The 20,874-nt window shown below is 49.0% G+C and overlaps 1 protein-coding gene across 5 annotated transcripts; it reads right to left on the reverse strand.

Annotated features, from left to right (window-relative positions):
* Positions 1-7,648: 7,648 nt before the first annotated feature.
* Ldb1 (LIM domain binding 1) lies at positions 7,649-20,668 on the reverse strand. Of its 5 annotated transcripts, none has more exons than XM_046450315.2 (11): positions 20,398-20,668; positions 11,716-11,818; positions 11,541-11,585; positions 11,387-11,462; positions 11,184-11,286; positions 10,862-11,034; positions 10,255-10,377; positions 9,667-9,750; positions 9,452-9,575; positions 9,102-9,244; positions 7,649-8,399 (listed from the first exon to the last, which is right to left on the reverse strand). In XM_046450315.2, the coding sequence occupies exons 1-11, from the start codon at positions 20,420-20,422 to the stop codon at positions 8,169-8,171; spliced, it is 1,230 nt and encodes a 409-aa protein (XP_046306271.1). In that variant the 5' UTR covers positions 20,423-20,668; the 3' UTR covers positions 7,649-8,168. The 5 variants fall into 5 exon arrangements, with proteins under 5 accessions (XP_046306271.1, XP_046306267.1, XP_046306269.1 ...); XM_046450311.2 differs by having other exon boundaries at positions 9,096-9,244; positions 20,398-20,667; XM_046450313.2 differs by having other exon boundaries at positions 9,096-9,244; positions 11,541-11,602; positions 20,398-20,426.
* Positions 20,669-20,874: the final 206 nt, after the last annotated feature.

A 20,874-nucleotide genomic window follows, 5' to 3' on the forward strand; every position in this document is an offset into this window, starting at 1 on the left:
ATTGGTAAAGTGCCCTTGGGTTCAATCCCTAGTACCAAAATAAATTAAATAAGGGCCGGGCATATAGTTAGTGATAGAGTACCCGTTTCATCCCCAGTACAAAAAAAAAGTGGGTCTGGGGGATTGGATTAGACATTTCACCAAAAGGATACAGAAATGGCCAGTAAGCTCAAAATCTTTAGTCATTAAGGAAATGTAAATCAAAACCACAATGAGATAACACTTCATGCACTGTTGGGGAGCTATAATAAAAAAGATGGACAATAGGCCTGAGGTTGTAGTTCAGGGGTAGAGCGCTTGCCTAGCACTCAGCACTGCGTATAAATAAGTTAAATAAATGTCCATCAACAACTAATAAATATTAAAAAAGAAAAGATGGACAATAAAAAATGTTAGTAAGGATATAGATAAATTAGAGCTGATGGGAATATAAAATGATCAGCTGTTTCGAAAGCGGTCTGCCAGTTTCTCAGAAGAGTAAACATAAAGTTATCATATGACCCAGTAATTCCACTCCTAAGTACATACCCAACAGGGTTGGGAATGGGGGTGCAGTGGCCATTGCATGTAATTCTAGCATCTCTGTATCCTAAAGCAAGAAGATCACCAGCCACGAACTATTTTAAATCTTTCAGTCATAGCTCATTACATTTGGATGAAAATTTAAATCCTTGCTAGTTCTGTGACCATAGGCAAGTTGCTTAGCTTTTCTGACCCTATGTTTCTTTGTGTAAATAAAATGGGATATAACAGAGCTGGGGTGGTGGCTCAGTGGTAGAGCATTTGCCTAGCATGTGTGAGGCACTGGGTTCGACTCTCAGCACCACATATAAATAAACAAATAAAATAAAGGTTCATCAACTACTAAAAAAATTTTTTTAAAAATGGGATATAACAATACCTATACCACATAGTTAAAAAAAGAAAAAGGTAGCTGGGCTGCAGTTGTTCTCTTGCAACCCCAGTGTCTCAGGAGGCTGAGGCAGGAAGAGTGCAAGTTCAAGACCAGCCTCAGCAATTCAGTGAGGCCCTAAGTAATTTAGGGAGATCTTTTTTTTTTTTTTTTAATATTCATTTTTTAGTTGTAGTTGAACACAGTATCTTTAATTTGTTTATTTATTTTTATGTGGTGCTGAGGATCAAACCCAGGGTCTTGCCCGTGCTAGGCGGGCACTCTACCACTGAGCCACAACCCCAGCAGACCCTTTCTTAAAACAAAAAAATAAAAAAAAATTAAAAGGGGATGGGGGGCTGGAATTGTGGCTCAGTGGTAGAGCACTCGCCTAGGATGGGCGGGACCTGGGTTCCATTTTCAGCACCACATAAAAATAAAGGCATTGTGTTGTGTCCATCTACAAAAAAAAAAGATTCATTCTCTCTCTTTAAAAAAAAAGGGAGGGGGATGGGGATGTGACTTAGTGGTTAAGCGCCCCTAGGTTCCATCCCCAGTACCAAAAATTAAATAAATAGTAATATGTGAAAAAATTGGTCGGCTTTTAGTGAGATAATTGATATAATGGGTTCTTATGGACTTGAAACATAATGAATGTTAATTGCTATCATTATCATTGTCACCATTAACACAATAGCATTGTTCCATCTGGCCCCAGCTTCTCATTCCTGCCAGTATTTGACCTTGTTCTAGTTAGGTTCACAACTCCCCAGGTTTTCTTCTGTTATTTCAACAACAAGGACTGTTTCTGAGGGCTAAAGTTGTAGCTCAGTGGTACAGCACTTGCCTAGCATGTGTGAGGCACTGGGTTCCATCCTCTGCATCACGTAAAAATAAATAAATAAAATAAAGATATTGTATCCATCTACAACTAAAATGTTAAAAACAAAACAACAAAAACAAAAACAAAAAAACGTGTTTCTGCTCTCTGAAACCCTCTGCTCCATACTTTTTACCTGGCTGTCTTCCTCATTTTCAAGTCTTAGATGAAACATCACTTTCTCAGACAGCCCTTTCTTAATATGCCATTTAATTAAGGTCTTCTGCTGGACATGGTGGTCCAGTCCTATAATCCCAGCTCAGGAGATAGAGACAGCAAGATCACAAGTTCAAAGCCATCCTCAGCAACTTAGCAAGGCTGTAGGTAACTTAGTGAGACCCTGTCTCAAAATAAAAAATAAAAAAGGACTGAGAATAAGGTTAAGTGCCTATGGGTTCAAACATGGGTACAAAAAAAAAAAAGTACTCCCCATAATGGCAAAAACCAAGAAACAACCCAAATGTCCAGTGACAAGAGAAAGAGTAATAGTAGTAGAAGCCCAAAATATTTAAAAGTCCTCAAAAAAAGAGTGGATTGAAGCTGGGGTTATGGCTCAGTGGTAGAGCACTTGCCTAGCATGGGTGAGGCACTGGGATCAATCCTCAGTACCACATAAAAATAAATAAGTAAAGGTATGGTGTCTATCTACAACTAAAATATATTTAAAAAGAAAAAAAATTTTTTTTGCCAGTTCACCATGGTGCATGCCTGTAATCCCAATGGCTCAGGAGGATGAGGCGGGAGGATTGTAAATTTGAGACCAGCCTGGACAACTTAGTGAGACTTTGTCTCTAAATAAATAAATAAATAGCAAAGTCTGGAGATGGGTTGTAGCTCAGTGGTAGAGTGTCCTTGAATTCAATATTCAGTACCACAAAAAAAAAAAAAAAAAAAAAAAGGAAAACAAGAAAATGATGGATATGTTGGGAATTTTCTCCCCTGAGAGAGGAATGACCACATTAGCAGATTTAGTTATTGTCAAGGTCCTAGCTTTCAGAATGATGATGATGAGTTGTTGTGACAGTACTATAAGTAAACAAATGTGTGCTATGTATGGCTGCAATGATCAGAGTGTGTCATGAACCAAGGTTATGATTAATGTAGTTCTGTGTTCCTAAGGTCCATTAAAAGACAGGGAAAGAAATTATGCCTGCCCATAATTATGCTGCCCATATAGCCTTACTTGTTGGAAATGATAGGGAAAAGATTCTTCTCCCTATACTCTCTGTGACTTTTCTCCAGGAGAGTCAAGTTGGTGACCAGAACTGGGACAACAGGGAGGGAGTAATTGAAAATTTAGCTACCTCAGGATTTTGGATTAGACAGAGGGGAGTAAAGGGAGGAGATGGGGCATGGGGGTAGGAATGATAATATAATGAATCAGACATTGTTATCCTATATGCATATATAGGATATATAATTACGTGATCAGGTCATGTAATCATCATGTATAATCAGATGAATGAGAGTTATACTCCATTTATGTATATTGTGTCAAAATGCATTCTACTGTCATGTATAACTAACTAGAACAACAACAACAAAAAGATTTAGCTACCTCAGGATATGGGTACTGAAATCTGTGGGAAAATGGCCCCATCCAGAGGCTGGAAAAGGAACATGGTGATGTGGGTCAGCTTCTAATTACACTTACCTTCCCCCACTCTCTTAAGAACTGCAGGGTGCAAAATCTCCCACCCATTTCCTGTGCCTGATTCAGGGTGGGGTTGGGAGGAACTACAGAGGTGTGTCCTGAGAAAATGGAACTCTGGTTACATGGATAACAATTGTAGACAACTGTAAACATTAGGGATACTAGGAAACCAGGGCAAAACAGCAAGGGCAAAACAAACATCTTTGAAATCTCGCTTGGAAATAGGCCCCTGACTCAAAACTCCATTTTTGCATTGTCTTCCTTTCTGCCTAGCCCAGAGTATACCTGGGCCACCTTCAGAATCTCTGGTCCCTATATCCTTCCCCTTCCCCTCTTCCAGGATATAACTCCAAACCCACCTTCTTGTCTACTTCTACCAATTCCCAAGATAAGGCCCTACTAAGTGAAAGAGGGCTGGGGGTGGGGGGGTGGGGAGAGATCCTGGGAAGGCTGCTTAGTTTTTTGTTTTTGTTTTTTTTTTTTGAGAGAGAGAGAGAGAGAGAATTTTTAATATTTACTTTTTTTGGTTTTTGGCGGACACAACATCTTTGTTTGTATGTGGTGCTGAGGATCTAACCTGGGCCGCACACATCCCCAGCCCGGCTGCTTAGTTTTTCATCTTAGGGAAAGTGGCTTGAGGGGGCTGGGGATGTGGCTCAAGCAGTAGCACACTCTCCTGGCATACATGCCAGGAGATCCTCAGCACCACATACAAACAAAGATGTTGTATCCTCCGAAAACTAAAAAATAAATATTAAAAAAAAAAGAAAAAGAAAAAGAAAGAAAGTGGCTTGAGGAAGGGGCTGACTGGAGTCCTCCCTTTGAAGACAGGTTAGAAGTCAGGCTGGGCTGGACTGAAGCTATCAAAAGAGCTGGAGGGTGTGCTGGACTAGATGAGAGTACTAGGAAAGTGGGTGGAGGTCAGGCAGTATGGACTAGACCAGGAAACATAGGGAGGGAGCTGGGGTCAGGCTGAGCTGGACATCCGGTAGAAGGGAAAGAAGTTTGGAGTTGGGTTCTAGGCCAAGACTTTTAGGCTTCAGGGACCCTGGCTAAGGTTCACAGTCTGAGACAAGTTTTTCAGTGGCAAGCTGGGGCCTGTACGAGAATGGGCCCATGCCTGCACCTGGAAATAGAGAGCATGAGGGCCTTGGAGGGTTTCTTCCTCCCTTTACCCCATCAATTACTCTTCACCAGGAGCTTTCCCTACAGGGCCCACTGGGAGAAAATGAGGAGCCAGATCTGGAGCTCCAGAGGAAGTTGCTAGCCACTGTGTTTCCTGAGTTTAAATAGTGGGTTCCTCTGTCTCTCTAGCCAACTCTCTTTCCTGAAACAGGGCAGGGCAATCTACCTTTTCCAATGACTACCCCCTACAAATACACATACAGGATGTGAACCTGGAAATGCCCAGCCCAGTCACACAACTACTTCCCCAGTGGCCAATAACCCAACACAGTCTGACTGCCGAGCAACACATTAAACAATGCATCCTCTTGTACTTAAAGCCTTTCCTCTGCCTTGTTCAATATCATACCCCCCAGTATCTAGAATTAGGCCTGGTGTGTGTGTGTGTGTGTATGTATGTATGTATATGTATATATATATATATATAGATAGATAGATATAGATATATAGATAGATATAGATAGAGCGCTTAAAATACTAAGCAATTGCATAAATTTAGCATCTACATAAACACACATAGAGGCATGCCCACATATACATTCTGACATGTATACCCTGTTAGATGAAAGCAGGCCCTCACCCACCTCAGTAGTCATGAACATACATACACTGGCACACATTCAGAACAAAAGGCCAGCTGTGCTCCCAATGACATGGACCCACTGCAGTGTTACCTGGCACTCTTAGGGTGAGTTGGTGGTAGCATCTGGCTGGTCAATGTCCTTGCCAGGCCAGGTTTAGAGGAGGATGTATGTGAAAATGCAGTTCTTTGGTACCAAGGCACTGGGGATATGAGAAGTTGGGCTGGCAGCAGGGTAGGACCAAGGTAACTGTACAGGTTAGAGGATGGGGGGTAGCCAGGCAGTCCTTTCCTCCACTGTATTCCCACCAGATGGAGAGGTGAGGTGGAGGTGCAGGTCTATCAGGATCTGCTTCAGATTCAGAGACCTTAGTGATAGAATGGTCTAAAGTCTCAGCTACCTGCCTGGGATGAAAATGAAGGATACTGGCTAGGGGACTTAATATATGCTAATGCTTTTTTTTTTTTTTTTCCCCAGTACTAGGTATCCACATTTTTATTATCTTGAGACAGGGTATACTAAGTGGCTCAGCTGGCCTAGACCTTGAAATCCTCCTACCTCAGTCTCCAGAGTAGTGGGGATTACAGGCATGTGCCACCATGCCTAGCCTTGGCAACGGCATTTAATGGTGTAGAGAGGGGACTTGGAAAGAGTAGCACTACCTGCTAGAGTCTGAAAAGGGCTCTATTTCTCCTCCATATAGGTGTCCTCCTCCCTCAGTGCCCACATTAAAAGTCAACAATAGCAAACAATCCTGTTCCTCTCAATCTCCTATCCAGGGACCTCAGCATCAGGGGACTAGTTTAGATCTCAGATCTGCTGCTATGCTGGGGGTGGGTAGAGACAGAAAATAGGAAGGCACAGTTCAGGAACAATAACCACCCCAAGGGGCTGGGGATGTGGCTCAAGTGGTAGCACGCTCGCCTGGCATGCGTGCGGCCCGGGTTTGATCCTCAGCACCACATACAAACAAAGATGTTGTGTCCGCTGAAAACTAAAAAATAAAAATATTTAAAAAACCACCCCAAGATCCTCCAACCCAAGACCCCTTCTAGGCAAGGACCTTTTCCCCACCCCTCCCTCAACAGTCTAACCTTGGGCTCTATCCCCAGGAACCCTGCCTCAGGAAGACCACCTATCTGACAACCTCATGATAGCTAGGGGTAAGGGACAACAGTTGGGAGGGCAGGGGTGAAGTTAACTTCTAAGGAAGATGGGGCCAGGCTGGAATACCTGAGGATACATTTTGGGGTTACGGTAAAGGATATGTATGACTCAGGGTAACAACTCCATAGATTGAGGGAAAATGTGTCCCATTCATAACCTTTCTCTCAAATATTCTTAGGAAAGATTGTTTTGAACTGAATCATTAATATGCATCAATAACCAACCAGGACACTCTCAAACCAAAAAGTCTGTTTATTGATCGGTACCATACATGACTCAAATGGCCCAAAAAAAAAAAAAAAAAAAAGGCATTACAGTCGGGGTGGGACATCCACCTTCCTCACCCCTTCCCTCAGCTCCTGACATAGAACCCTCCCCAAAGTGGCAGTTGGAGTGAAGGAAACAGGGCACGGGAACTCCATAATCCAGAGGGAAGAGTGAGGAGAGAGGTGGCGCTGAAACTTCCTGGGACTGGCCACAGGAAAAGGCAGCAAAACCAGGATCTGGGTGGGACCCTTGCCCTAATCCTCCATACGTCCAAGTGTGAATAGGAGCTGAGGATCCTGGCTGCCCCCTCCTCCCTTCTATAAGGAAGGGGAGGTGTTGGGAGATGACCCTCTACCTCAGCTTGGAGACGGAGGCCTTTCTCCTTGGTGGGCTTAGAGCTGGGATATATCCTTAATGGCTCCTTCCCCTCTGAGGGGAGGTTAGGATGAGATATGCAGTTTGAGGGATCAGGGTAAGACAAGAGGGTTCTGGTGAAGAGTGGATAAGCCCCTCTCCCATCCCATGCCTGCCCAAGGGAGACAAAACAAAAAATACAGTGACAAACAAGGCTGTTCCCTTCCCTCCATATTCCCTGAGGAAGGGAGCCTCCCCTCCCCTCATCCAAATCAGCTGCTCTAGTGGAGAACTGGTAAAAATACACACCATGGATGGGGTGGGGTAGGACAGAGGGAGTCACAAGCACTGGAGGGCAGGCTAGAGTCCTGGAGGATGGGGAGACAGAGACAACAGCAGGGGGTTGTCAAAAGATGTGGCCATCTATGCCCCACCCCCACCCATGGCATGCCTTCCCCAACTCCAGTCACCCCAGAGGAAAAGGGAAGAGAGATGGCAAAGTGTCTCCTTGGTCTGAAGCTCTTGAACTATATAAAATGGTATGCATACCTCCACCCATACTCTTACCTCCACCTAGGCCCTAGGCTTGCCCATCTACCAGGAGGAGGGAGGTAGCTAGACTTTAATAAGGGGAAGAGGGGGAACATGAGTGATTTTTTTTTTTAAACTTACATTTTTAATAATATTATTCTTTAAAAAACTTGTTGGAGCTGGGATAAGTGGCAGAAAGGAACAAGGAGCCCAGAGCTTCACCCCTCTAATACCAGCCACCTAGGGGAAGGGGCATTCAACCAAGCCCCATGACCTTAACCCCTAAGGGCTGTGGGTATGGACAGCCCCAGTCTTGAAGGAGATAAGCCAGGACAATGGGGAACCCAGAACTTGGGGTAAAGATGGAGGCAAATGCCCTGGGGGTATGGTCAAGACATTTCTCAGAGGTCCAGGGTCCACGTAGGCATCCACATGAGTAACCCCTTCCCCCAAAAGGCTCTGCAGGGGCCAGGCCCAGCCCAGGGCCACTGGGGGGCACATCTTGGCACCTGCCCCCAGCGAGTCCAGTTCCTCCCTGAAGTGGGTGGATGGAGGCTGCCCATTTTAGATGCTCAGTCTCTTCTTCTGTCTTCTGCTCCCTGGGGCTACGAGGGGTGGGGCAGGCAGGCAGAGCACTGGGTGACCGTGGCAGGGCCTTTATTGGGAGGCCTGTGACGTGGGGTTCTCCGATTTGCTTTCTTGGCTGGACGGAGGCTTGCTGTTCCAAGGGCTGTTGGCGCCCAGTGCAGGGGAGTTGTTAAAGCTGTCCTCGTCGTCAATGCCGTTGGCCGCGTCAAACTGGGTGTTCTCCAGCCGGGTGATGAGCCTCTCGTCCTCGTCCCCGAACTCCCCGCCCATCAGGGTGGGCTCCCCCACCACCATCACATCCTGAGAGTGGCGGAGGTCCCCAAACATAATCGGGGCAGGGGCTCGCCCGGCCCAGGGCAGCATATACCCCCAGAACCCCCATGCCCACCCTGGAAGTTCAACACACCCCACCCCCTCCTCAAACCCAAGTTTAAAAACCCAATTCCTCTGACACCCTCAGCTCCTGGAATCCTTCCCACCAGAGCATCAAAGCCTTTAGCCCATATTCATCAGATTCCAGCAGAAACATCAATCTCTTAGCTTCCTAATTCATCTCCCCCAGAATTTAAGGGGACTCCTAAACTTCTTTTCACATGTAAGAGGAAGCAGATCAAAAACATGAGGGAAATGTGTGTGTGTACATATGCATGTGTGTGTATTTTAGATCTGCAAACATTCAAGTCTGTGTGTCCCTCTATCAGTGTGAGTATATATTTCTGATAGTGTGTGTCCCAAGCTGTCTGCCCTGAATGTCCATGTTTTCAAGGCTATCACCATTCCTGTATGTTCCATGTGCCTGTGGCTGACTCTGTGTGATCACCACCATGCATGTGCCTGCAAGGATTCTCTCATCAGTGAAAGGAGTCAGTTCATGCTGGCAAAATATATGGTAAAAATATATTTGCTTCTATGCCTGCTATTGAGCTCAAGCTTGGACAGGGGTCAAGGGTGAGTGGTGGGGCAGCCCAGAAGAGAGAAGAAAGCCGAGATGCTTACAGGTACCTGGCTGGAGAGGGCGAAGGTGCTGGCTGGGCTCTTCTTCTTACTGTTGCTGTTGTTAGTGTTGCCACCCCCCGAACTCATAGTGCTGCCCCCTGACATCTTCCGTTTCCGCCGTTTGCTGGGCTGTTGCCGTGCAGGCTCCGCTGTGTCAGGGAAAGGAGACTCAGGTGGGAGAGGGCTCTGGGAGCCCCTGTCCTCCATTGTGGCTACTCAAGAGACTGAGCCAATACTGTCCCCAATCTTGTAGACCCAAGAGCAAGGAAGGACCAGAGGGAACTTCATAAGGAGATAAAGATACAGTCTTGGGAACTTGTGTTAGGACATGATAAGAGCAGGTACAAGCCACTCACCGGGGGGTGCTACCATGCGCTGCCACTTCTGGAAAAGGCAGGTCTTGAGGCAGTCTCGGGGACTGAGGCTGTAGGTCTTGTGGCGGGACATGAGCTCCTGCATGGGCTCAAGTATCACACAGAGCTGGGGGTAGACCAGAAGGTAGCTGTCAGGGGAAAAGACATGGAACCCAGATCAAATGGATGGGGCAGAAACAGGGTGATCAGAGACTCACTCGGAGGTAGTTGAGAGTGGAATTGGATAATCCACACCGGGTGATATTTTTAGAGAGCTGATCCAACATCTGGGGGTCCTGGGCCTAGAGGAGAGAAAGATAAGAATACTGGTTTTGGGGTTGCATCTGCTCACTGGCCCTATCATCTGAGCATTGATAATATTCCTGAGAGAAAACAGGGGCTAGCATTACACCAGTTTTTTTTTTTTTTTTTTTTTTAATTCCTTTATTTTACTTACTTATTTTTATGTAGTACTGAGGATTGAACCCAGAGCCTCACACATGCTAGGTAAGCATTCTAACCACTGAGCCACAACCCCAGCCCCTAAACCCATTTTTTTTAAAATATTCATTTTATAGTTGGACACAATACCTCTATTTCACTCATTTATTTTTTTACGTGGTGCTGAGGATGGAACCCAGGGTCCCGTGCGTGTGAGACGAGTGCTCTTACCGCTGAGCCACAACCCCAGCCCTAAACCCATTTTTTAAGGTACCTCTAAGGCCACAGCCAGGACATGGCAGACCCTGTTCCACCCTTCCTGCTGCCTGCTTTCCCCCTTGCATCTTGTCCTGCCCACAACTCACATGCATGGCAAGGATGCTCCGGGGGATGAGCTCTCGGTGCTGCCGAATGCTGAAGTGCCATGTCTTTATCCGCATCATGTCATCAAACATGAATTCCAGGTACAACCGGCCCTCCACACACACCTGGGGACAGGCTTGTCACAACCTTGTCCCATCCCCATATACAAGAAAATGTGCCTGTTACAGTTCTCCTGTTTGTTCACAACTATATATATACATATACACATTTATGTTACCTGCATAAATCTGGGTGTATAACTGTCACAGCAACCCCCTATCCCATATACATATCACACCTGGCCTTCACACACACACACAGTAAGAAAGTATAAGAGATCCTTGTCCTTTCCCCATACAACCAGTAATACACCTATCAGCTATAAGCTTTATGAGGGCAGGTTCTTGTTCACTGTTTAACTTTGGGACCCCCAAAAATATCATATACAAAGCTGATAAATGTTTGCTGAATGCTGCAGCATGCCCGCTTTCCCTTCTCATTTTTGCCATTTCCATTATGCCTACCTGGTGAACAGCTGTGAGTACGTGTTGGAAGAAAGGAAATCAAACCCAAAGACCCCAGTGTTCCACATCCTACTGGGTTGCTAACCTGGGTAAACATGGGTTTGCCGTGCTGGGTCACCATGCTGCCCTGGTCACAGTCGAGGGACACAAAGTTGCTGTGGAATGCCTCCTTGGGATGCTTAAGCACATAATACAGCTCCGTAGCACCCCCCTCAAAAATGCTGCGGAAGTAGCGTGGGATCAAGGTCCGGCCAATGGCTGTAGAGATGGGACAAACTTCAGGACTGAGGGACTTCAAAAAAGATCAGGCAGATGCTTCCCCTGCCAAGACAGACCCCTTGGCATTTCCAGGCTTAGAATACACAGGAGATAAACACTCTCACAGCAAGAACCCCAAGGCCACTCACTGTATCTCTTTGGTCCATCCTCCAGGCAGAAAGTGATGGTCAACATGGCATCATCCTCAAAGAACTCAGTCGTGAAAGCATCCCACCAGAGATTGTCGCACTCCTAGGGAGCACAGGGAAGGGTGTGTGTATAAGTGTCATAAAATACTCCAGGGGTGCCCAGATGGACCTTCTACTCTCAGTCTCTTTTCCCTTTGTCATACCTCTGTCCAGTTCTGAAGCCGTTTGTTAAGCTCGAATATTCTGTAGTCAGTTTGGTTACCATATGGTGTGTGCCTCCTGGGGAAGTGAAGGGAAGTCAGTAGGAGCAGAGTCATACTATCCCCCACTTCTCCCTTCCTGATAAAGTCTACTTACCCAATCCCAGGTTCCAGGTATGTAGGTGGGTACATGGGAGTTGGGCTGTGTAAGGGAAGAGGCTATGAGAATGGGGGTGGAAGACAGGAATTACTGAGGTGGGGGAGTCCACTCCCTCCCCTTTATAGGCAGGCTCCCATCTAAAGAAAGGTTAGGAAATTGGCAAGGGACTCACCCCACATCCCGATCCAGCATGGTGCCGGGATGAAAGGGAGGGAAGGCGTTGCCGTTCGGGGGCTCCTTCGGTGAGTACAGCTTGAATGACTTTGAGGAACAACCTAAGAAAGAGAAAGGAAGAACCCCTTGAACCACTCCTGGGAGATGTCCTGGAAGCCTGCTGGATCATGTGGAAAGGGACTATCTTTTGGACCCCTCTGCCCAGGTTACTGTGAATGGTGAACTGGTGTAGGGACTACTCTAGGGAGCACCTATCATTTTAATATGGCTCCAGCCTTGTTTAATTAAGAAGCTGGGAGGCTGGGGTATAGCTCACTGATAGAGTGTTTGCCTAGCAAACACTGGGTTCGGCCTGGCACCGTGGCAGATGCCTGTATTCCTAGTAATTTAGGAGGCTGAGGCAGGAGAATCCCAAGTTTGAGGTCAGCCTCAGCAACCTAGCAGGCCCTTTCTCAAAATAAAAAATAAGAAAAAGGCCTAGAGATGTTAGCTAGTGATAAAGCATCTCTGGATTCAATCTCAGTACAAAAAAAAAGAAAAGGAAAAACAAAACAAAACAAAAAAAAAACCCTAAAATAAAGAAACCAGGATTATTCAGCCTAATCCCAGCCCATATTCAATCTGCATCATTTTTTCATTTGGCTGAGCCCTGAATAGCAGAAGAGAAACTGAAGCTGGGAAAAAATGTTAATATCAGAATAAGTAAATATCTAAATATTAAATCCCAGCTATTCAGAAGGCTGAGGCAGAAGGATCTCAAATTTGAGGCCAGCCCATGCAACTTAGCAAGATTGTGTCTCAAAATAAAAAATGTTAGGGATGTAGCTCAGTAGTAAAGTGTCCCTGAGTTCAATTCTCCAGTGTTTGGAAAAAAAAAAAGAAAGAAAGAAACACTAGAATTTAATTTTGATAACTCCCTTTTTATCTACATAGTTTCATTCAATCATCACAACAACCTAGCAAGGTAGTAGAGTTAACAGTAAAATTCCAATTCTACAGATGAAGCAACTGAAGGCTCAAAGGTACTTGCCAAGATCATGAGGATAATATAATAATAAGCCAAGACCTGAGCCCAGATATTCTGATTTCCATATCCTATGCTATTTGTATGATCTGATCCCTTTATTGCCCTCTAGAGAGAGACCAAGACTTGAGGGGAGAAGGGACTTTTGGGAACTCTCTGCCCCTCCTCCATCCCCAGGATCCCAGGAGGGTAGGGGATAGAAAGATAAAGGGGGGTTGCCTGTTGAGTGTTACCCACCAGATAACCAGTTGGACCTTCTCCTTCCCCATCAGCCACTCCTTATCAGCCCAGCCCCCACACCCACCATGGGTAGAGTATTGTCTCCCAAGGAGACACCCAAAGCCTCAACCCCTTCTCTCTTGAGACTTGTAGTGGGGGAGGGAAGCAGATGAGCCTCCACACTACTTAGGAATGGAACACAGGAGGCCTGGTAAGGAGCGTGGGTTCCAGAAGGCTCAGTCTAGGAGGCAAATGGTAACTTTAAAAAAAAAAAAAAAGGTCTCTCATATATCTGGGCATGTACACATGGTAGCCACTCTTCCACCTCATCTAGCAGCATAAATAGTTGCTGGCATACTATTTCCTGACTGTAAGTGTTAAATTCGTAGTTGGGTAGGTAACCAGGTAACCATACAACTCTACTCTTCCCCCGCCTCACCACATGTGAAACTGAAGCATAGCCCCAAAGGTTCTAGCCTTGGTCATATTAACTTTCTTAGGTCCCCAAAACTTGATGACATTTGGAAAGTCAGTTGTATTCGATTTAAATACAATGTTCCTTGGGGGGGGGGGGAGAGACAAAGGAAGACCCTGTGCCAACATGTGTCATTTAATTCTCTCCCCAAGGGCCCCTTCTCATAATGTGGGCAAAAGAAGGGTCCCACAGGGGCCCAGAATGCACAGTCCCCTGAAGGTGCCAAGAGTCAGAGCCTGTGTGTGCCTTCACACATGTGAGCCTCCATCCTGCCTAGCAGGCTTCCACCCTCAACTCGTCCCAACATGCCCACCAAGGCTGGAACCCAGCAGCCCCAGGTAGGATCAGGGTGCCCACAACAGGCCCTCACCCCATGCGAGCTCTCATGGACCATATCCACATGATACAAACAGCACACACTGCCTCTGCATGCCAGTGTTGTACTAAGCCTGTGTTTCAGGAAAGAGTCCCTACTCAGCCCCCAAGACTCTCAACTCTACAGACAGGTAAACTAAGACAATACAGGAAGCCCAGGCTCATGAAATCCACCAGATACCAAGGCCTGGGCAATGAACCCAAGAGTCTAGATTCTCAGGACTGGCCCCCATCTCCTAATTTGGCCATCCTTTCCTCAAAAGCAGAACTACCCTTGCCCCTTTAGTTTCAGTGCCACTTTTTTGAAATGCACCAGTTCAAGAACCTGCAGAGAAGGGTAGCAGAACCCCTGGGTTCCACTCCAATTTCAAAAAAAGTCTCAGAGCCTTAGTTTCTCTCTCTAGAGAAAGAATAGGCATTTCCTGGAATTGGGTAATAGTTCTGAGGAGCTGAAGCTCATTGCTCTGGAGCCTCTATTTACACCTCCAGTGAATGGACACAAACAAATTCAGCATCTCTCCAGAGCCACAGCAACTCCCAGTAGACCCAGCACAAGGGGATGGGAGTGAGAGAAGGGGAGGGACCGTCGCCCAGACCATCTGTCCCTGTTGCTGCCTGTCCCCAGCAGCAGGAGTAGAGGGAGAAAGGTGGGGGTGAAGGGAATGTGTCATCCTGCTCTGAACTCGGATACCCCATTCCCAGCAAACTGGGAGCCTTCAGGAAGGAGAAGGGAATAAGAGTCCAGAACTAGCAAAGTTTTCTCAGAATGGAAGCTGCATCCTGGGGCTGTAGAGGGTACCTCCAGCGGGGCATTCCCATGGTAACCAGTATGACCCGGGAGCAGGCCCCCTCCTTTTGGGGGCTGACCACAGGTCAGCAGGCCAGCAGTCCCGGGCTCTCTGATCTGGGGCACCTCTCCCCAGGCCTGGGCCAGAGAGAGGGCCTTGCACCCACCCCCAACAAGCTTGCAGGGTGCCCAGACTTACCTGGGAGAACTGAGGGGGCCAGGTGAGGTGCGGGGAGCGTCTGGAAGCCCAGAGGGTCCCAGGCGGGGGTGAGGACTGAGGTGGGATCAACTTCAGCCGCTCATGTCCCGAGTGGGACAGGCGGGCCTGGCTGGGAGCTCCACTCCGCCGGCCGCACAAAGACTCGCACGCACAGCCTCCGCCAGCCCCGTGGCGGCCACAGCCCCGGGGGAAAGTTACAATGGCCACTGGGCCAGGGGACGGAGGCCAGGGGGCTGGCCTGGGGGGCGGGGGGCAGCAGGGAGTCCGGAGCCTTCTTTGTTTGCAAGGTTTCCCTCAACAATGGCTGCTCCGCTCTTTCCTCTCTACTCCTCCTCCTCCTCCTCCTCGGCTCTCTCCGCCGCCGCCTCTCGCTGCCTCTGCCTCCAAGCAGCCCGCCCGCCCTCCCCAGGCCACCCAACCCCTCTGCTGGGGGAAGCAGGAGAGGCAGAGCCCAGCACTCACACTCACTCACACTCGCACACTCAGACACACGCAGCGCCCGCCGGCTCCTTCCTTTCTCCCTTTCTCTCCCTCCTCCTCCCTCTCCTCCCCGCTCGCTCTCTGAGCCTCTCTCCGAATGAGGCCCCAGGGCGGGCGGAGGGTGGAGCTGCCCCGCCGGCCCCGCCCCCTCCCTGAGAGCGAGGAGGAAGAGCGAGGAGAGAGGGAGGAGGGACTGCTGAGAAAAACAAAAGAGAGACGGAGATCGGAGACTGGGGACCGAACCGACCGGCCTGGGAGAGACCTGGATGGCGAGGAGACCTGCAGGGCCAGCAGCAAAATGCACTCTACTAGCCCCAAGCGTGGTTCTCAGGAGTGGGCAGGGGTGCCCAGGCTTCAGACAGAGATGGAGGAGGATGCTGGCCTCTCTACAGACTTTCAATATTTTCAACCCGCCTGCCAAACCTCCCCCAAATCTCTCTTGCTCACCCCTGTGATCTCTCAGGTTGAAGACTAGCCTGGGCTTCCACCCTGGGCTCCTCGGATGAAATCCCAGAGCAGCTGGGGGAGGCCCCGGGGGTTATTTTTGACAGAGACACATTCTGACTTCAGACTATACACACTGATTGAAGGAAGGGGCGTGGGGGGGGCACTCTAGGCTTCCCTGCTCTCAACCCAGATAGGTTCCAACCCCTGGCTTAGATCCCTTAACAGGAATCACCCTTCCCCACCACCACCCTTGAAACCACATGGGTGTTAGTAAAAGACATTGTCAGGAGCTAGGGAAGGCAAACTTGCTCATCCCAGTGTCTCCAGAAGGGGCTGCTAACTCCTCCCCACCATCCCAGATCTAAAAAGTATGTGATTAATGGAGGTGGAGTCTGTTCTCTAGTCCCACAGGAGGTATCCCAAGGAAGGAGTCACTTCTGAAACTTGGATAGCCATTTAGGCCCTATTACCTAGACAGATAGGAAAAAGTCAATCTTTCTCTCTCCCTCCCCCCACAGAGAGAGGGAGCTCCTACTTTCATTCTTTGCAATTTTCATGTTTTCTCTACTTCCCACCTCTCCCAACTATATTCACATATAATCCCAAGGACTAGATTTCTTATGACACACTGGTTGACTGCAGTAATATTGTACCTGGCTCTGTGAACATCCTCCACACATAAATAACATCTCCCACTTTCACATAAATTAGTACCTAATACACACTTTAACCTGTCATACACCTTAAATCCTAAATATACCAAAACCCTGGACACAGACATGCAGATTCATATAGAGTCTGACCCCAATATACACACCAACACTGGGTTATACCCCTTAAGCCTGTGACTATCACACACAGAGCAGCTGGCAGGGGTGGGGGTGGGGGACTTCAGGGTTGTTTGTTGTTGTTTGAACTCACAATTCTACTGCCTCAGCCTTCCAAGTGGCTGGGATCACAGGTGTGCAACACTGCAACCAGCCAGGGGGATATTTTTAATGAATGTTTGTTATTCAGGGACTTACCCATAAATGGGTTCCCTGAAATCTGCAAACCATTCCCCAATGCAGCCTGGCCATGATACATCCTAGCTTTCACAAACATTGAAATCTGTAACATTTAACCAGACCCTGTGACATATAGCCTACCACCTTGACTTAAGACATCCCTACTGACTTCCAATCTAATTCTAAAATAGCCACATTCCTCCCTTACTGACAGGACAATTCCTGTAATTTGTTTCCTGCCTTATTTATTTGTTTATTTATTTGGTACTGGAGATTGAACCCAGGGTCTTTTAACCACTGAGCTACATCCACAGCCCTTTTTATTTTGAGACAGGGTCTCAGTAAGTCGATGAGGCTGGCTTTGAACTTGGGATCCTTCTGCTTTATCCTCCTGAGTCGCTGGAATTGTAGGTGTGTGCCACTGTTTCCTACCTTTAAACTTTCCAAAATGCTCTGACAGGCAGTATCTAAAGTAATCCTTACAGCATACACGAACACACTGTCAAAATCCTATCTTGAATAGACCACAGTGAGACAGGAGGACCCGATGTTGGAATCCTGGACTTCTAACTCCACTTGATACAAGTTGAGTCTTGGGGCATTGTAGCTATTTCTATTCCCTTCCCCCTCCAGGCTTCAAATGACTGTCCACATGGGGAGGGAGAAGGGGTCAGTGCTCTAGCTTCTGCCCTCAGTCCATAGCTCAGAACCGGTACCCAGAATGTCTCCTCAGAGAGAAGCCACATGAGCCTGCCCTCTCACTGTGAGGAAGGGCCCCTAAATGCTAAGACACTTCAAGACTCTGGCAAATCATTCAAAACAGGTTCTCTCCCAGTTCCCCTTCTCCAGCGAGTCTGCTCCTGCTCTGACACCGCCCCTCATTCCCACCCTCACACACTGGGCAGAAGAGGTCCAGCTAAAGGGATCAAATCTGAGTTAAAACCACCTAAAATTGGTAGTGGTGGGAGCAGCAAAGAATGACAAAGGTGATGAAGGAGAGAAGCTGGAGAGTACTCCTACTGGAGGGGGACTCAAAGGACAGTAGCCAGGCCCCAGCCCACAGAATGAGGGGTACTAGCACTGCCCCCTGCCCAGGCCCCTGACCCAGGCCTCCAGTGTGCCTGCCCCCCTTCCTTTGTCTGTGCCCGGCCTCCCGTTGGCCTGGCACTCTGCCATCCTCCTCTCCTGGCTTCCAGCCGCCACCACTGCTGCCTCCTCCCCTCCCCCTACTCCTCCCAGCCTTAACCCTTCTGAGCCACATGCTGCCCCAGACAGGCCTGGCTCCCTAGCATCCTGCCCAGGGAGATGCCCTTTAGCAGGGCTTCTCCCCGCTTCTGGTAATTTCAGCCCCAGAAGCTGTTCTCTACCCCAACAGTACTATGGGAACTGGGGGTGTGTATATGTGTGTATCTTGTGGTGTTTCCGCATGTGCATGTGTGTGGGTCTGCGTGCTCTGGCTTCCTTCAGTCACATGTGTGGGGCATGTGCTGTCTCTGCTGGGCTGGGGGAGGAGGAGGAGCCGGGAGACAGCAGAGCACAAAGGAGAGACTCAGACAGGCAAGGAGACAGGCAGCAGGAGGCCTACCAGGGCGCCTGGGCCCTCACCCCAGGGCTGTTCAAAGTGGTGGTGGGGGTCTTTGGGCCTAAACTGCCTCCTGCTGCCAGGATGCTCTTATGTTTAAGCATGTGCTCTCCCATCCACCCATGCAAGCTTGGTTCCCTCTCTTACTCAAATTCCTACCATTCTCCACCTCCAGGCCTACCCTCAAGCCCCTCCCCACGTGGTTCTCCTTGAAGTCTAACCTCCATCCACAATCTACTTCACAAACAGGAAGATGACTCCCTACTGTCAGCCATGTTTTTGCCCCACTCCATCAGCCAGGCCATCAGACACACAAAAGGAACTTGCCTTTTGGGGTACTAACTGAAGTTGCCTCCCCCTTTATACGCCCCCCACACACACACACACCAGGCATGGGCCTTTTCCTGTCCCCATGCTACTCACAGAGACTGAGGGGGAAACTTTCTCCTCCTTCCACTGGACCCCAGCCACCCTTCCCCAACTTTAGGCCAAGCTCCCATCCACCTTCAGTTTGACAACCCCACCACACACATTTCCTACATCACTACTTGTAGTAACTAAGAATCAAAATTTAAGACTCAACCCTTTAGCTCATTTGTTCAGAGCCTTAGTTTCTGCTCTGCTTTTATGTGTTGATGGAGGGTCACAACCCTGGGGTAGGCTTGGAGCATGGATAGATCTGAACTGGGATGCCCAGTACAGGGAAAAAACACAAACACTAACATGCACACCAAGCTGGTAGGAGGAAGGATGATGGCGCCAGGCAGGATTCCAGCTTGGCAAGGTCTTCCCTTTCCTCCTCTCCCCCACCCTCTGCAGGAGCCAAGGGTTCCCATAATCAGATCCTCAAGCTCTCCTAGTTCTTCCTCTGGGTCCCAAGACCCTTAAATGTCAACCTCAGCAGGCACTTTAGGTGTGTGCCCAACCCAGCTTGGCCTGGGTCACAATGATTTTCAAGGAAGTTTCAACACTGGCAGCTCTCCTTGGGGGGAGTGTGCATTTGTGCTTGGAGGGGGGGGCAGTCATCAAGTTGTAGAGTGTGGATCTCCCAGAGAACAGGGTAAAGGGTCCAAACCACGATAGATTCAGAGGCACTGACTTCCAGGAAAAAGCTGACTCCTTGAGACATGAGGGCCAATTTGAAGACCCACAGTCCTGGGGATGGATAAAATGTTCTGAGGCCCTGCATAGACTACTTCTCCAGTCACATGGCTCTTCTTTTTCCTCCTGGCAGTTGAGGTTGAGCCTACCCTCACACCCCTAGGAAGACACAGGCTGTCCCTGGCAAGAGCTGACATGTGTTTTGGGGAGGTAATGATCTGAGCTGAGCCTTGGTCCTCTAACAAGTTCTCACTTTGGGGGTTAAGAATTACTACCTCAAACTCAATTCTATGCAAATCACTCTATTTTCCTAGCTTTCCTGGGTCTGCCACATTCTCTCTTCCACTAAGGCAAAGATGCCAGACCCAAGGGCCTAATTATCTGGCACCCACTAGGAGTACCTCCTGTCCCTCAGGAGAGCCAACCTTCCCTGGCAACAGGCAGGAAAAGTTGGAGGGGGGCAAGACAGGCCCCAATCAATCCCTCCCCTCAAACAGTGTCCCCAGAAATGGCTTGAGGGGTGGGTGTCACAGGATATGTAAAAGGAAACAGGCAGCAAAGTAGGGGGGGCAACCCAAAACAGCCAATCACAACTCTTTAATGACCTAAGGGGGGGGGTCAAAAGTCCAGAGTCACTTCTGATTGGCTAACACCCTGGAATTCTGGGAATTTCAGTCCCCCCCCAGCCCTTCCCCAATTAGCTACCTCCCCCCCAAAAAAAACCCAAACCCCAAAACATATACACAAGCTATCTCCAGCGCCCCCTCCCCGTACCCCTGGGCTGCTGCGCATTTACACAGATGAAAAAGCCTTTCTCGGCCTAAGGCCCCACTTAACCCTCAACAGCTCCAGACATCCCCAAGCCTTCGATTCCCTCCACGCAAGTTCTCCCCAAACAAGGGGTAAGGGGCTCATAGGTAAGGTTAGGAAGGGAGGGGCCAGACAGCCGCGCAACCCACTCACCAGGACAGGCACAGCCCACTGACATCTTCACATCGCCCGCCGCTGGGGGCCCAGCCGAGTCACGGTGCCCGCCCCTCGCAGGGACAGGCCGGGCATGAGCCGCTGCCGCCGCCCGCGACCCCCGCTGTCCTCGCAGCCGGCCCGGCCTGGCCTCGGCCCGGCCTCGACCCGGTGCGGGCGGCCCCTGGCTGCAGCGAGGGGCCTGTCAGGGGCCGAGCGGACAGGAAGGAAGCCAGGCAGGAAGGCGAGCCGCCTCTCCGTGTGTGCGCGCGGGTGTGCGTCCCCGGAGTGTGTGTCCGTGTGTGCGCGTGTGCGTGTGCGTGTCTGTGCGCTCCCGCCGCCGCTGCCGCCGTTCGCCCCCCTCGCCCTCGCGCTCGCGCTCGCGCTCGCGCTCTGCCTCTCGCAGGCGCCGGCTCTCCAGCCCCAGCCGGGCTGGGCCGGGCTTTATTAATATGCTAATTGTCCTGCTAGTGGGAG

Source organism: Marmota monax, unplaced genomic scaffold (assembly GCF_021218885.2).
Source record: "Marmota monax isolate L192 unplaced genomic scaffold, Marmota_monax_Labrador192_F-V1.1 WCK01_AAM20220418_F8-fsc00004, whole genome shotgun sequence".
Classification (NCBI taxonomy): domain Eukaryota; kingdom Metazoa; phylum Chordata; class Mammalia; order Rodentia; family Sciuridae; genus Marmota; species Marmota monax.

Bases quoted from the DNA above. Each gene is read 5' to 3' on its own strand.
- Ldb1 (XM_046450311.2), bottom strand. From the start codon at position 20,422: ATGTCAGTGGGCTGTGCCTGTCCTG. The intron at 11,586-11,715 runs GTGAGTCCCTTG...TCCCTTACACAG, and splicing joins ATGCTGGATCGGGATGTGGG to CCCAACTCCCATGTACCCAC. The intron at 9,751-10,254 runs GTGAGTTGTGGG...TCTCTCCTCTAG, and splicing joins GGAGCATCCTTGCCATGCAT to GCCCAGGACCCCCAGATGTT.